The 16,480-nt window shown below is 38.2% G+C and overlaps 1 protein-coding gene across 1 annotated transcript in view; it reads right to left on the bottom strand.

The window, feature by feature from the left end:
* The window catches only part of SPON1 (spondin 1), a 313,267-nt gene that overhangs the window by 214,404 nt on the left and 82,383 nt on the right, over window positions 1–16,480 (bottom strand). The window contains exon 3 of the mRNA XM_027979368.3: window positions 7,544–7,677. Coding sequence (XP_027835169.1) covers window positions 7,544–7,677 — 134 coding nt within the window. The remainder of the gene's footprint in view (window positions 1–7,543; window positions 7,678–16,480) is intronic.

The following is a 16,480-nucleotide window of genomic DNA, read 5'->3' on the forward strand; positions in this document are numbered from 1 at the left end:
AAAATTCTCCAAGCCAAGATTCAGCAATATGTGAACCGTGAAATCCCTGATGTTCAAGCTGGTTTTAGAAAAGGCAGAGGAACCAGAGATCAAATTGCCAACATCCGCTGGATCATGGAAAAAGTAAGAGAGTTCCAGAAAAACATCTATTTCTGCTTTATTAACTATGCCAAAGCCTTTGACTGTGTGGATCACAATAAACTGTGGAAAATTCTGAAAGAGATGGGAATACCAGAGCACCTAACCTTCCTCTTGAGAAATCTGTATGCAGGTCAGGAAGCAACAGTTAGAACTGGACATGGAACAACAGACTGGTTCCAAATAGGAAAAGGAGTACATCAAGGCTGTATATTGTCACCCTGCTTATTTAACTTCTATGCAGAGTACATCATGAGAAACGCTGGACTGGAAGAAACACAAGCTGGAATCAAGATTGCCGGGAGAAATATCAATCACCTCAGATATGCAGATGACACCACCCTTATGGCAGAAAGTGAAGAGGAGCTAAAAAGCCTCTTGGTGAAAGTGAAAGAGGAGAGTGAAAAAGTTGGCTTAAAGCTCAACATTCAGAAAACGAAGATCATGGCATCTGGTCCCATCACTTCATGGGAAATAGATGGGGAAACAGTGTCAGACTTTATTTTTGGGGGCTCCAAAATGACTGCAGATGGTGATTGCAGCCATAAAATTAAAAGACGCTTACTCCTTGGAAGAAAAGCTATGACCAACCTAGATAGTATATTCAAAAGCAGAGACATTACTTTGCCGACTAAGGTCCAGCTAGTCAAGGCTATGGTTTTTCCAGTGGTCATGTATGTATGTGAGAGTTGGACTGTGAAGAAGGCTGAGCACCGAAGAATTGATGCGTTTGAACTGTGGTGTTGGAGAAGACTCTTGAGAGTCCCTTGGACTGCAAGGAGATCCAACCAGTCCATTCTGAAAGAGATCAACCCTGGGATTTCTTTGGAAGGAACGATGCTAAAGCTGAAACTCCAGTACTTTGGACACCTCATGCGAAGAGCTGACTCATTGGAAAAGACTCTGATGCTGGGGGAGATTGGGGGCAGGAGGAGAAGGGGACGACAGAGGATGAGATGGCTGGATGGCATCACGGACTCGATGGACATGAGTCTGAGTGATCTCTGGGAGTTGGTGATGGACAGGGAGGCCTGGTGTGCTGCAATTCATGGGGTCGCAAGGAGTCGGACACGACTGAGCGACTGAACTGAACGTCTTCCTTATTCCTCTTGAATCAAGATCAATCTCTTCATCTTGATACTGAAGAACTTCTATGATTTAGCGATGGATCTTGGCACCCAAAGACCTTCTAATTTCACCAAGTCTGTCTGTTTACTGTCACCCAGAACTACCATATTTACTCTCACCTCCAACTTCTCACAGCAGTTTTCTCCCTGTCTACCCCCTTCACTTGGAATGACCTCTTCCCTTCTGTCCATTTATCCAAACACTACTACTTTCTTCAATGTATCAACTAACCTTTCTAAGGACTTCTGGTGCTCCCATTTATATTCTTCATGCATCTACTTTCTGACTAACCATGTTTAATTTGTCCCCAGTTCATGTCTGTCTTAGATTCACTAACTTTTGCATACATATTTTTATTTATATCACAGCTAGATTTCAGCTAAGTGTCTTGAAAGTCAGGAGCCTTGTTTATACTCTGAGACTTTCTCAGCGCTGGTCAACTCAGGGTACATAGCATATGTACATTGGATACTGATTCCCAACACCACCTTCCACATGAAAAAGAAGGAAACTTTCTCAGCTAGACAACTTGGGTGTTTCTCAACTTGAGTCAAGGCATCAGTTTGAAACCTGTACTTCCTATTATACTAAAAGGGAACCATAATAGTATTCCCATTAAAGTCAGGAATAAGCATGAATGCCACTATTTAATATTGTACTAGAGGTGACAGATAATCAACTAAAACATGAAAAAGCAACAAAGGTATATTTATTATTTCCCAAAAGAATGAAAAAAGAAGCCATTAGAACTATCAAGAGAGTTAAGCACTGCCTAAACTCAGACTCAAGGTACAAGAATCAATAGCTTTCCCAAACATAAGCAATCAATGATTAGAAAGTTTAATAGGAAAAAAGAGCCTATTTGCAAAAGCAATAAAACTATAAAATATCTATGCCTGGGGGGAGGAAGCCTCACAAGAATGTGCAATCTAAATGAAGAAAAATTACATTACTTTCCTGAAGGACATAAAAGACCTAAATAGGAGATATTCCATATTTCTAACTGGGAAAACATTGTAAGGATGCTATATATGGAAACATATTGTAGGGTTTGCAATACCATTCAAAATCCCAATATAAGTTTCTATTAAACACAATAAACTCATTTTACAATTTGTCTGGAATTATGAATCTGCTTGAATAGCCATAAACATTTTGAACCCGAAGATTAATGAGGAATGACTTGCTATCAAAACATCAAATAAAATTGTGCTATGAAATGGTATGGGTTTTGTGCAGGGATAAAAAGATCAACAGAACAGAACGGATCTGTATAAAAATTTCATATTTGATAAAGTAGCACTTCAAACACAAGGAAAGGACAAACTATTTGACAAACGAATGTGCAACAATGACCAAGCCATTCTGAGAAAAGCAAGCAGACTTGGATTTCTCATCTGTGCTGGCCAGCTCTGGTCTGCCCCTCCAGCCACCATCTGCATCCTTCCACACCCTGATCTTCGCTGGAGAGGAGAATCTGCGTGGACTCTAGCAATGGGCTCTGTTGTCCTCATAGTTGAAGCCAAGGTCAAAAGGGAAAACTGATAGGGAATCAAGGTTGGGGGTCCCTGTGGGGTCACCTCAGGCTAGTAGCTTCCCTTATCCAAAGGTTTCAGCTCCTGGGAGGTGGTGGTCTTTTCTGTTTATCCTCTGTGTCCTCCCCTTATCCCTTTAGGCCTAGGTGCTAAGTGCTTCGCACTTCTTTTTGGCCACATCATTGTCTTCCCAGGTGGCTCAGATGGTAAAGAATCTGAGACCCGGGTTTGATCCCTGGGTCAGGAGATCCCCTGGAGAAGGGAATGGCAACCCACTCCAGTATTCTTGCCTGGAGAATTCCATGGAAAGAGGAGCTTGGCAGGCTACAGTCCACGGGGTCAGAAAGATTTGGACATGACTGAGCAATTAACACTTTCATCATAAATGGACCCCAATTCAACTGATCTTTTGGCAATTTTGCTGAGTGTGCCATTTACCTTCTGTTGAGGCCTACTGATACCATATTACTCACAAAAATAAATTCCAAGAAGATTAAAGACCTAAATTTATTTTTAAACCTATAAAAATATTAATAATATGGGGATATATTTATAACCTTGGCTGTGTAGGAAGATTATTTTTAGACAGGATACAAATCAAGATTCATAAGTGAAAGAATAGATATATTTGATTAAAATCAAAATTTCAAATTTCTGGATGATGAAAGCAAAGTTAATTATGATGATGAAAGCAAAGAAAGGTAGAAATATTTGAAATTTATAACAAATTGTTATTATCTGTACTGTATAAGGATCAATTTTAAACATAAATTTATAAACTCATATATTTATAGACATTTATAACATTTATATACATTTTATATAAAATATGTAATATAAAATATATTTTATACATAATATACAAATATATTTATATATAAATATACAGAAATATATGTGCTGTGTGCTTAGTTGCTCAGTCATGTCTGATTCTTTGCAAATCCATGTACTTCAGCCTGCCAAGCTCCTCTGTCCTTGGGGATTCTCCAAGCAAGAATATTGGAGTCAGTTAGCATGCCCTCCTCCAGGGGATCTTCCCAACCCAGGGATCAAACCCAGATCTCTCGCATTGCAGGTGATTCTTCACCGACTGAGCCACCAGATTTATATATAAACATCAATTAAAAAAAACTATCAGAAAAGTGGACAAGGATGTGAATGGCCATTTGCAGAAAAGAGAAATGGAATAAACATTTGAAAAGATTCTAATATTACTAGTAATTGGGAAAATAAAAATTACCAGAAAATGTCACTTTTAACTATCAGACTGGCAGAACTTTAACGAATGATAAACATCAAGAGTTGTTAAGCAAGTAAGGAAACAAATTCTCTTGCTCACAGTCAGGGAGAGTGTTTAAGTTGGCAAGCTTTTTAGAAGAAAATCTGGCAGTGTCTATTAAAATTATAAATGTGTATCCTTTATGATCCTACTTCTTGGCAGCTACCGTGGACAAAAACTTGCATATTTGCTCAAGCAGGCATATATAAGGATGTTTATTATAGCATTATTTGTAATTGTAAAAGACTGGAAACAATCTAAATGTCCATCAACTATGGAATAATTAACACATTTTCACAGTAGATTATATGCAACAGTTTAAAAAGAGAGATAAACCCATATGTTCTGACCTGGAAATATCTCTAATACATTTTATTTAGTTAAAATCCATTCAATTTCAGGACATCATGCAGACCATGATAACCATTTATATAAAGGGTACTTATATGTTTATTTATATATTAATACTTATAAATGCACACATTAAAGTCTAACAAATACACACCAAGTTGATATCTATTGCTACTTTTGGGTAGAAGACTGTGGGATTTATCAGGAGAAATGTCAGGGATTTTTCACTTTTTTTGTATTCTCTGTTTTTCCGTATTTCACTATTTTCTATACCATGTGACATTTTTCAGTGTGAATGTATTTACATTTCACCTATAAAATCATTATTTCTTTAGTGAGTGGTTGTAGGTTATATTTAATTCCTTCAGAAAAAGATGAAAGGAAGAACATGGGACTCTAGCATTAAATGGACATGCACCTTCAAGAAACTGCCTAATTCACTGGGACTTGTGACCTCCTGCATGAAAAGGGGAAGTCTGTTGTGAAGATTAAGTTAGACATAAACTGCTAGATGTGTAGCTGAGTTCACAGTAGACAGGAAGTATTGGTTGTCCCTTTCTCTCTCCTCCATTGGCCTCTGAGAACCTTGAGGGCCAAGATCTTAATCTCAGTTGCCTGTATAATATTGACACCTGTGCAAACAGAAGTTCAGTTACATTTACTGAAAGAATGAGTGACTGAACAAGCCTCATTTGTTCAATGTTAATTTATAGACATATGTTCACATATGTTCATTTTTAATGTAAACAAGGAGATGACTTTCTGGCTTCCAACAGGAAAATCAAGTATGTCCGGTTTATGAGAACAATAAATCAAAGAAAACCAGACATCTATGCTAAAGGGATAGAGTTTTAGAGAAAGTGAAAGTGAAAGTTCCTCAGTCATGTCCGACTCTTTGCAATTCCATGGACTACACAGTCCATGCATGGAATTCTCCAGACCATAATACTGGAGTGGGTAGCCTTTCCCTTCTCCAGGGTATCTTCCCAAACCAGGGATCGAACTCAGGTCTCCCACATTGCAGGCAGATTCTTTACCAGCAAAGCTACCAGGGAAGCCCTTTGAGCAAGAAGACTCATCAGATAGATCTAATGTTGGCGAGCCCCAGTCTCTGTGGAGTCGTAGGGCTGCCATGGACAGGGGTGTGGGTATAGGAAAGCCAGGTTGAGAACCCGGTATCCTGCCTAAGAGGCTGAATGAATACACTAATGGACAAAGGCCAGGGTGTGACAAAAGAACTCTGATCCCCAGCCTCTGCAGCAAATGGCCTAGGAAGCCAAACCACAACCTATGCAGCCATGAGTCCAGCATGGTTAGGACTTGGTCAGTGATGCCAGCTCTCGAATTCTTGCCCCCACTGCCTCCTCTGTTTCCAGCTCAGGACCAGTTAGAGAAAGCCAAATATGTTCTCCAAACCAACCACGTCAGATGCTTCATTTCTAGTTAGCCTGCTCTTAATTTCCCCACACCAAATATCTCCAGTCAGAAAGTACCTAAATCTTTTCTGTTTTTTTTTTTTTCACTATAAAGCTTTCCCACTCCTCACTTGTCTTTGAGTCTCTGCCAGATTCTAGATATGGCAGCTGATTTCCCTTGCTATAGAGCAACCTCTGAATAAATAGCTTCTGTTCTCATTTCAGTGGTCTGCATTTATTTCTACAAGGCCTTCTCCCACATTGCAGCTAGATACTAGATTCATATTATATATGGAGTTTATAGTTATATATAAATTCTACTGCTAAATTTAAAAAATCACCAATGCAGATTAACGCCCAAAGTCAAATTTCTCAAGGAATGTGAGAAAAGATGCTCAGTTTGCATTAAACTAAAGAAAACAATGATATCCATACAGATGGTAGCAAAGCCAGGCCAAATCCAGGGCTGAGTCTGGACAATGGACAGAGGCTCCAGCTATCTCTGTGGGTTTTTTTTCTTTTCCCTCCATAGTCCAGGCACAGTTGGATCAAGAAACTTCAATGACTAGAGGGCCTAGGTAAAATCCCTTCTTATCAGTCTCTTCTCAGGACCAGGCTGGACTTGTAAGTCTTCAGAAATGTTCTGCCAGAGGTTCAAACAAGTGAACCAAATACATACATAATGCCTTGGGGGATCTAAAGAAGTGGAAGATGGTTGGGAAGTTCCCAGCTCCTAACTTCAGAAAAGTGTTTCTTAGATGTTGGCACTGGAGCCTTGCCCATCTACCCATGACTATTGGCCTTCTTAAATCCTAAACTCCCCAGCATCACTCTATAGAGCCTTTAAATATATTTAAAATATGGTATTTAAAATAGGTGATAACTGTATTTCTCAAACTGCTGAATGTTAATAGATGTCTCAGCAAAAAACGAACTTTGCAGTCAAGTTTAGGAAATGTTGGGTGAAACCAAGTTAAACAGATTTCTTTTTGGCAGGACTTTGCAAAACCTTCAGTGTAAATTGGCAAGAAGGGGATATATAACATACAGAATTCTCCAAACTTATTTAACCATAGAAATTGACTTCCTGCCCACCTGTTTACATCTCCCTGAACATCATTCTATAACATACAATTTTGGAAACACAGGTTTGAGATAATGCTGCCTTTCAGAGGAAAACCATTGACTGGCTAATACTTCTCATCACCTATTGTGACTCACCTAAAGGAGGATCAAGAGGCCCCAGAGAAGTGGTGCAAGAGGGTATTTTTGATGGGAGAAGGAAGAAGATAGGATTATAAAGCTGAGCCTGGGGCCAATGGAAGTTATATTCAGGTCTCAGTCCACTTAGCACAGTTTAAGGATATAGAGCATTAAATTCAAGATGGAGGAAGCCAAAAATTATCCTCAGCAGGGTTGTAATTTTTTTTAACCAGCTGTTGGATTATTATCTCCAGGAAGATAGTGATCAGAAGATCACTGTAAGAGAGGAGCATGGAGATTCAGGTAACTGATACTTTTTATAGCACTTTAGGAAAGACGGCCCATAATCCTGTTTTATAGTCAAGATAATGGAGGGCAGAGAGATGATACAACTTGTCTGAGGCCCCAGGAAAGCCACTTTTCCTTTTGCAGCCACACCATGAGCCACAAAGGGAAGGGGAATGAAGAGTTCCGAGGATTCCGTGTTCACTTACTTTAGAATTACGCAGCCAGTTCCTGCAGGTGGCGCTATCCAGAACACCTGGATCCGCGTCCGCCTCCGTGGGGTGCTTTCTGTGACAGCAACCGGGCAATTACTCATAAACTGTGTTTCTTCTTCATCTATGATCTGTGGAGAACCAGTGGAAAATAGACACGTTAAAAGGCAATGTCACTTTGGGAACTTGTCGTGTTGACAATTCCTTAATTTTAGTTTTGAATCTGTCATTTTCGGTTAGCAGTTCTATATCCCCAGGACACCAGAATACTGCCCGGCACAGAGTCCCACTCAATGTTTGTTCACTTAACATAAAGACAAGAATATAGCTCAGGTTCTCTTCTCTCTGGGACCAGGATCTTATGTCAGCACTTTGAGGGACAGGCCACTAGGTGATGATCTTGCTCATTGATTACAATAACCTAAGGTGGAGGATGGGCAAGAGAGAATCCGAAGCAAACACTATATACCTAGACTTCAGGATTCAATCTTATAACTTGAAATTAAAATGTTAAAAGAACCTCCCCCATCTTGAAGGAAGTATCCCAAAGTACATAGAGTCACCCAGTTTTACGCACTTCTGCAGCATTTCCTATCTTTATTTGTGCCTTCTGTTGGTGTTCTCTCAAGTTAGCCTTCAAGGTTTTCCACAACATTGCAGAAAAGTTGGTAGTCATCCCCATCCCTCAAAGCTGTTTTCACCATTTCTCCTGCTTGCTTCTGGGTCTGCTGCCAGGACTTGCCTATCCCTCTCATAAAACCCCAGAATATTAGACCTGGAAGGATCTTTTGGGGGAAATCATCTAAGTCCAATGGGTCTTAAGTGCCAACCTCAATTGATTGGTAGTAGCCTAGAGAATCCCAGGGACGGGGGAGCTTGATGGGCTGCTGTTTCTGGGGTCACACAGAGTCGGACATGACTGAAGTGACTTAGCAGCAGCAGCAGCAGGCTGTATCATGAGTAGTGTTAATATTAAGAGATAACATTTACTGAGTGTTTAGTATAGGCTAGGCACTAAGCTGAGTACTTTATATGAATTATTCATTAAATTTTCAAATACAATTTAGTGAGACTATACCCATATTGTATTTATTTTACTTAAAAACATTTTTAAAAATTCCTCTTCTTTAGGAAAGCAGTTAAAAATTGTCATATTATATATTTTCATCACTGTTATCCAGTGGTGAAACAAAGACATTTTATTTATCTCAATATTCTTTTTATTCTTCTCTCATTTCTCTTCCATATTTACTACTCACTCATAAGAATTTGGAGAAGGCAATGGCAACCCACTCCAGTACTCTTGCCTGGAAAATCCTGTGGACGGAGAAGCCTGGTGGGCTGCAGTCCATGGGGTCTAGACACGACTGAGCAACTTCACTTTCACTTTTCACTTTCATGCATTGGAGAAGGAAATGGCAACCCACTCCAGTGTTCTTGCCTGGAGAATCCCAGGGACTGGGGAGCATGGTGGACTACCGTCTCTGGGGTCGCACAGAGTCATACACAACTGAAGCAACTTAGCAGCAGCAGCATAAGAATTTAATATATGTTCTTTTGAATATATATATACATATTCAGTTCAGTTCAGTCGCTCAGTCATGTCCGACTCTTTGCAACCCCATGAATTGCAGCATGCAGGGCCTCCTGTCCATCACCAACTTCCAGGGTTCACCCAAACCCATGTCCATTGAGTCAGTGATGCCATCCAGCCATCTCATCCTCGGTCGTCCCCTTCTCCTCCTGCCCCCAATCCCTCCTAGCATCAGAGTCTTTTCCAATGAGTCAACTCTTCGCATGAGGTGGCCAAAGTACTGGAGTTTCAGCTTCAGCATCAGTCCTTCCAGTGAACACCCAGAACTGATCTCCTTTAGAATGGACTGGTTGGATCTCCTTGTAGTCCAAGGGACTCTCAAGAATCTTCTCCAACACCACAGTTCAAATGCATCAATTCTTCGGTGCTCAGCCTTCTTCACAGTCCAACTCTCACATCCATACATGACCACAGGAAAAACCATAGCCTTGACTAGACGGACCTTTGTTGGCAAAGTAATGTCTCTACTTTTGAATATACTATCTAGGTTGGTCATAACTTTCCTTCCAAGGAGTAAGTGTCTTTTAATTTCATGGCTGCAATCACCACCTGCAGTGATTTTGGAGCCCCCAAAATAAAGTCTGACACTGTTTCCACTGTTTCCCCATCTATTTCCCATGAAGTAATGGGACCAGATGCCCTGATCTTAGTTTTCTGAAAGTTGAGCTTTAAGCCAACTTTTTCACTCTCCTCTTTCACGTTCATCAAGAGGATTTTTAGTTCCTCTTCACTTTCACACATAAGTGTGATGTTATCTGCATATCTGATGTTATTGATATTTCTCCCGGCAATCTTGATTCCAGCTTATGCTTCTTCCAGCCCAGCGTTTCTCATGATGTACTCTATGTATAAGTTGTGTATATATAATTTACCTGAAATTACATAGAGTTGTTTTGTATTTTAATATTTCTGTCACATAATCTTTTTTCCCCCAAACTTTTTATTTTGTATTGTCTTATAGCCAATTAACAAGCAATGTTGTGATAGTTTCAGGTGAACAGCGAAGGGAAGAAGGGACTCAACCACACATAAACAGATATCCATTTTCCCCCAAACTCCCCTCCCATCCAGGCTGCCACATAACATTGAGCAGAGTTCCATGTGCCATACAGTTCACTTAATCTTATTATGTCAGTTTTACTATATGTGAATGTAACACTGATACTGCCTGCTGCCTAGTACTCCACTGAAAGCATAGACCACATTTTACTTACCATTATCCCACTGAGGGGCACTGAGCTGACTTCCAGCTCTTTTCCTCCACAAACATTACTATAATGCAAATCCTCAAGTTGCTCTGCTTTCGAACCTACATGAGAGTTTCTCAGTAATATAAACCATGTAGTGGAACTGTTGGTTTGAGGTTGTGGGTCTAGTCATGTTAATTTTACAAGTGGTACCAGATTGTTCTGCAAAATGGGTATACCTATTTATTTTACAAGCTATGCACACCTGTTCCCATTTCCCCCTAACCTCACTAGTACGTGTGATTACTGGATTTTCTAATTGTTTCCAATCTGATATAAAATAGTAGCATGTTTTCACTTAATACTAGCCGGTTTGAGCATTGCTTGAAGGAGATCAGCCCTGGGATCTCTTTGGAAGGAATGATGCTAAAGCTGAAACTCCAGTACTTTGGACACCTCATGAGAAGAGTTGACTCATTGGAAAAGACTCTGATGCTAGGAGGGATTGGGGGCAGGAGGAGAAGGGGACGACAGAGGATGAGATAGTTGGATGGCATCACGGACTCGATGGACGTGAGTCTGAGTGAACTCCGGGAGTTGGTGATGGACAGGGAGGCCTGGGGTGCTGCAATTCATGAGGTCGCCAAGAGTCGGACACCACTGAGCGACTGAACTGAACTGAACTTGTAAATTTATCAGTGTTCTTCTGGGAATTGCCAGCTCAGAATCTTTACCAATGGATTTTTCTCTTTTTGTCGGTTTGTAGGACTTTCTCAATATGAATTGCTCATTGTTGACAAACATCTTTGTGTCACCCAGATGTTTATCCTCTATTTGGAATTCTTTAATAACTTTTATCTAGTCAAATTTATCAATTCTTTTCCTATGGCTTACACTTTTTTGGTCTTGCCTAAAAAACTGAGACCAGAAAGACATTCTCTAATATTTTCTTTCATAAGCTTTATAACTTCATTTTCACACAGGTCTTCAATCCTTTTAGAATTTGCTTTTTAATATCATGGTGTAGAGATCCAAATCTATTTTCTCCATACTGTGAGTTACTTTCTAAAAAGTTATTGAATTTTTTAGAGCAGTTTTAAGTTCACTGCAAAAGTACAGGGAGTTCCCATATACCCCATTCCCGTATGTGCCTAACTTTCCCCATTATCAATGTCAGCCACCAGAGTGGCACATTTCTTACAACTAATAAACCTACATAAACCTACACTGATATATCATCACTCAAAGTCCATAGTTTACATTAGTGCTCACTCTTGGTTTTGTATATTCTATGGGTTTTGACAAATGTATAATAATATAATAATAATAATAATAATAATGTATAATAATATAATACATTGTAGTATTGTATTAATTAATTTCACTGCCTTAAAAGTCCTCTGTGCTCTGCCTGTTCATCCTTTCCTTTCCCTATTCCCTGGCAACTATTAAACTTTTGTTGTAATTTTTATTAGTTTCAGGATGTTTTTTGTTTATCTTTCAGATTTTGTTTGTAGACAATCATGTTATCTGCAAACAAAGACAGTTTTATTTCTTCCTTTCAAATCTGTATCTTTCATTTCTTTATTTGTTACATTAGCTAGGATATCCAGTATGATGTTGAAAAGTAATGGTGAGGGGAGACATCCTTGCCTTGTTCTTGACCTTTGCAGCAAAGTCTCAAGTTTCTTACCAATCAATATGATATTAGGTATGTTATTTGTATGCTCTTTATTACATTAAGGACCTTTATCTCTATTCATATTTTGCTGAGAGTTTTTATCATGAATGGGTGTTAGATTTTGTTCAATGTTTTTCCTGTGTATATTGATGTGATCATGTGATTTTTCTTTTGCCTGTTGATGTGATAGATTATATTACTTGATTTTTCAAGTGTTGAACCAACTTTGTATGACTGGGATAAATCCCACTTGGTTATGGTGTCTATTCTTTTCACATACTGTTGCACTTGATTTCCTAATATTTCATTGAGGAATTTTGCATCTTTGTACATGAGAGATATAGGTTTGTAGGTTTCCTTCTTCTGCAATGTCTGTCCACTTTTGGTATTAGGGTGGTGCTGGCCTCAGAGAATGAGTTAGGAAGTAGAAAATTGGTATAATTTCTTCCTTAAATGTTTGTGGAATTCATCAGTGAACCTGTCTCAGTCTTGTGCTTTCTGTTCTGGAAGGATTTTATTATTGATTCAATTTCTTTAAAAATTTTTTTCTATTTTCTATATTTTTCTATTTCTTATTTTGTGAGTTTTGGCAAATTGTGTCTTTCAAGGAATAGGTCCATTTCATCTAGGTCATCAAAATTGTGAACATTCATAAAACACCTTTATTATTCTTTTAGTGGCCATGGGATCTGTAGTGATGCCCCTTCTTTCATTTCTAATATTAGTAATTTGTGTCTTCCCTGGTTTTTGTTCAGTTAGCCTGTCTAAAGGCTTATCAATCTTACTGATCTTTTCAAGAGCCAGCTTTTTGGTTTTGTTGATTTTCTCTTATTTTTTTTTCAATTTCATTGATTTCTGCTTTAATTTTTTATTTTTTCCTCCTTATTTTATATATTTTTATTTTCTTTCTTTAGTTTCCTAAAGTGGAAACTTAGATTATTGATTTAAAGTTTTTCTGCTTTTCTACAGAGAAGGCAATGGCACCCCACTCCAGTACTCTTACCTGGAAAATTCCATGGATGGAGGAGCCTGGTAGGCTCTGGTCCATGGGGTCGCTAAAAGTCGGACATGACTGAGTGACTTCACCTTCACTTTTCACTTTCATGCACTGGAGAAGGAAATGGCAACCCACTCCTGTGTTCTTGCCTGGAGAATCCCAGGGGCAGGGGAGCCTGGTGGGCTGACGTCTATCGCGTTGCACAGAGCTGGACACGACTGAAGTGACTTAGCAGCAGCTGCTGCTTTTCTAATATGTACATTCAGTGATACAAATTTCTCTTAAGTGCTGCTTTCATTGCATTGTACAAATTTTAAGTTGTATTATCATTTTCATTTAGTTCACAATATTTTAAAATTTCTTCTGAAATTTCTTCTTTGACCCATGTGCCCATTAAAAATGTGTGGTTTAATCTCCAAGTATTTGGGGGTTTCACAGTTATCTTTCTGTTACTGATGTCTAGTTAATTCTATTGTGGTTTGAGAGCAGATACTGTACAATTTTTATCCTTTTAAAATTTGCCAAAGTGTGTCTTATGACCCAAAATTTGATCCATCTTGTTGAATGTTCCATGTGAGCTTGAGAACAATATGTAATCTGCTGTTATTGAATAAAGGAGTCTATAGATGTCAATTAGATCCAGTTGACTGATGGCACTGTTTAGCTGAACTATGTCCTTACTGATTTTCTGTCTGCTACATCTGTCCATTTCGGACAGAGGGGGATCAACATCTACAGCTGTGACAGTGAATTTATCTATTTCTGTAATATTTGCAGTTCTATCAGTTTTTAGCTAACATATTTTGACACACTATCATTAGGTGCAAACATATTAAGGATTATTACATCTTCTTGGAGTACTGACCCCTTTACCATTATATAATGCCCCTCTTTATTCCTGATAACTTTCCTTGCTTTGAAGTCCACTCCACTTGAAATTAATATAGCTATTCCTGTTTTCTTTTGATTAGTGTTAGCACTGTGTATCTGTCTTATCATTCTGCTTTTAATCTATAAGTCTTTATAAGTCTTTAAGATATAAGTGGGTTTCTTACATACAATGTACAATGGTCTTGGTTTTTAAATAGTTTTTAATTTTATTTTAATTGAAATACAACTGACATATTAGTTTCAGATGTACAAAGTAATGATATGACATTGGTGTATATGGCAAAAAAATCACCACATGAGCCTAGTTAACATCAGTCACCATCCACAGTTATAAAATTTTTTCTTGTGATGAGAAATTTTAAGATTTACTCTCTTAACAACGTTTGAATATGCAACACAGTACTATTAACTGGAGTCATAAGAGTCTTGATTTTGATCCACTGACAATCTTTTAATTCATATATTCAGACCACTAATGGTTCATGTGACTATTGATATAGGCAGATTAATAGTTGCCATATTTGTTGCTTTGTTTTTTGTTCCTATTTGTCTTCCACACTTTTTCTATATTTCTGGTTTTAACTGAGAATTTTATATAATTCTATCTTTTCTTTCTTAGCATATCAGTTATACTTCTTTTCTTTTTCTTTTAAAAATGGTTGTTCTGGAATTTTCAGCAGACATTTACAACTAATCCAAGTTTACTTTCAAATATCACTATACTGCTTCAAAGATATTACAAGTACCCTGTAATAACAAAATACTCCTAATTCCTTCCTTCTTTCCCTTATATCATTGCTTCCAATCATTTCACTTACACATAAACATATATAAGAACATATATACATAAACATATATAATTAAATACATCATTGCTATTATTTTGAATAATTATCTATTAGATCAATTAAGAAAAATAAAAAAAAATTTACCTTCATTTATTCCTTCTTTAATGCTCTTCCTTTCTTTATAAAGATCTGAGTTCCTGACCTATGTTATTTTTCTTCTCTCTAAAGAATTTTAAACTTTCTTGCAAGATGGGGCTATTGGTGACAAATTCCCCAGTTTTTTGTTTTTTGTTTTTGTCTGAAGAATCTTTTTCACTTTTGAAGAATAATTTCACAGGGTATTGAGTTCTGAATTGGTGGCTTTTTTCTCAACACATTGAATATTTCACCCCACTCTTTTCTTATTTGCATGGTTTCTGAGAAGTGGGACATAATTGTTATCTCTGTTCCTCTGCAGGTAAGGTGTTTTTTCCTTCTGGTTTCTTTCAGTACTTTTTTATCTTTAATTTTCTATAGTTTGAAATGATATGCTTGGATATAGTTTTTTTTGGCATTTATTGTTCTTGGTATTCTCTGAGCTTCCTGGATCTCTGGTTTTGTGTCTGATACTAATTTGAGGAAATTCTCAGTCATTAATGTCTCAAATATTTTTTCTGTCCTTTCTTCTCCTGGTATTCCTATTATGCATATGTTATGCCTTTTGTAGTTTTCTCATAGTATTTGTATTGGGTTATCCAGAAAGTTTGTTTGCCATTCCAGCTCACCTTGCAGATAAGGCTGAGTTAACTTTTTGGCCAGCCTAATATATTCTGCTCTGTTTTTTCAGTCTTTGTTCTCCTTTTTTTTTTTTTTTTCAATTTTATTACTTTTTGTTGCTATATCCTCAAGCTCACAGATTCCTCAGCTGCGTCCAGTCTACTAGTAAGTCCATCAAAGGCATTTTTTATTTCTGTTACAAAATTTTTGATGTCTATCATTTCTTCTTGGTTTTCCTTAGGATTTCCATCTCTGCTTACATTACCTGTCTGTTTCTGCATGCTGTCCACTTTATCCATTAGAGCCCTTAGCATATTAATCATTGTTGTTTCAAATTCCCAGTCTGATAATTCCAACATCCCTGCTGTGTCCCTTTCTGATGCATTCTCTATCTCTTCAAAAGTGTTTTTTTTTTTTGTTTGCCTTTTAATATTTTATTGCAAGGTGCACATGATGTGCTGGGTAAAAGGAACTGAAGTGAGTAGGCTTTTAGCAACACGTAGACACACCTTGCAGAGAAGGCAGTGGCAACCCGCTCCAGTACTCTTGCCTGGAAAATCCCATGGACAGAGAAGCCTGATAGGCTGCAGTCCATGGGATCGCTAAGAGTCGGACACGACTGAGCGACTTCACTTTCACTTTTCACTTTACTGCATTGGAGAAGGAAATGGCAACCCACTCCAGTGTTCTTGCCTGGAGAATCCCAGGGATGGGGGAGCCTGGTGGGCCCCCGTCTATGGGGTCGCACAGAGTCAGACACGACTGAAATGACTTAGCAGCAGTAGCACCAGCAGACACACCTTGTGTTTTTTTTAAAAAATTGGAGGATAATTGCTTTACAATATTGTGGTATACTCTGCCATACATCAATGTAAATCAGACATAATTATATATATATCCCTTCCCTCTTGGCTCTCCCCTCACCATAAGATAAACCTTGCTTTATTGTGGCTCTACTTTATTGCATTTCACAGACACTGCATTTTGTATAAGTTGAGGGTTTGTGGCAACACTGCATTGTCAGATGATGGCTATCATTT

The sequence above is a fragment of the Ovis aries genome, chromosome 15 (genome assembly GCF_016772045.2).
Source record: "Ovis aries strain OAR_USU_Benz2616 breed Rambouillet chromosome 15, ARS-UI_Ramb_v3.0, whole genome shotgun sequence".
NCBI lineage: Eukaryota > Metazoa > Chordata > Mammalia > Artiodactyla > Bovidae > Ovis > Ovis aries.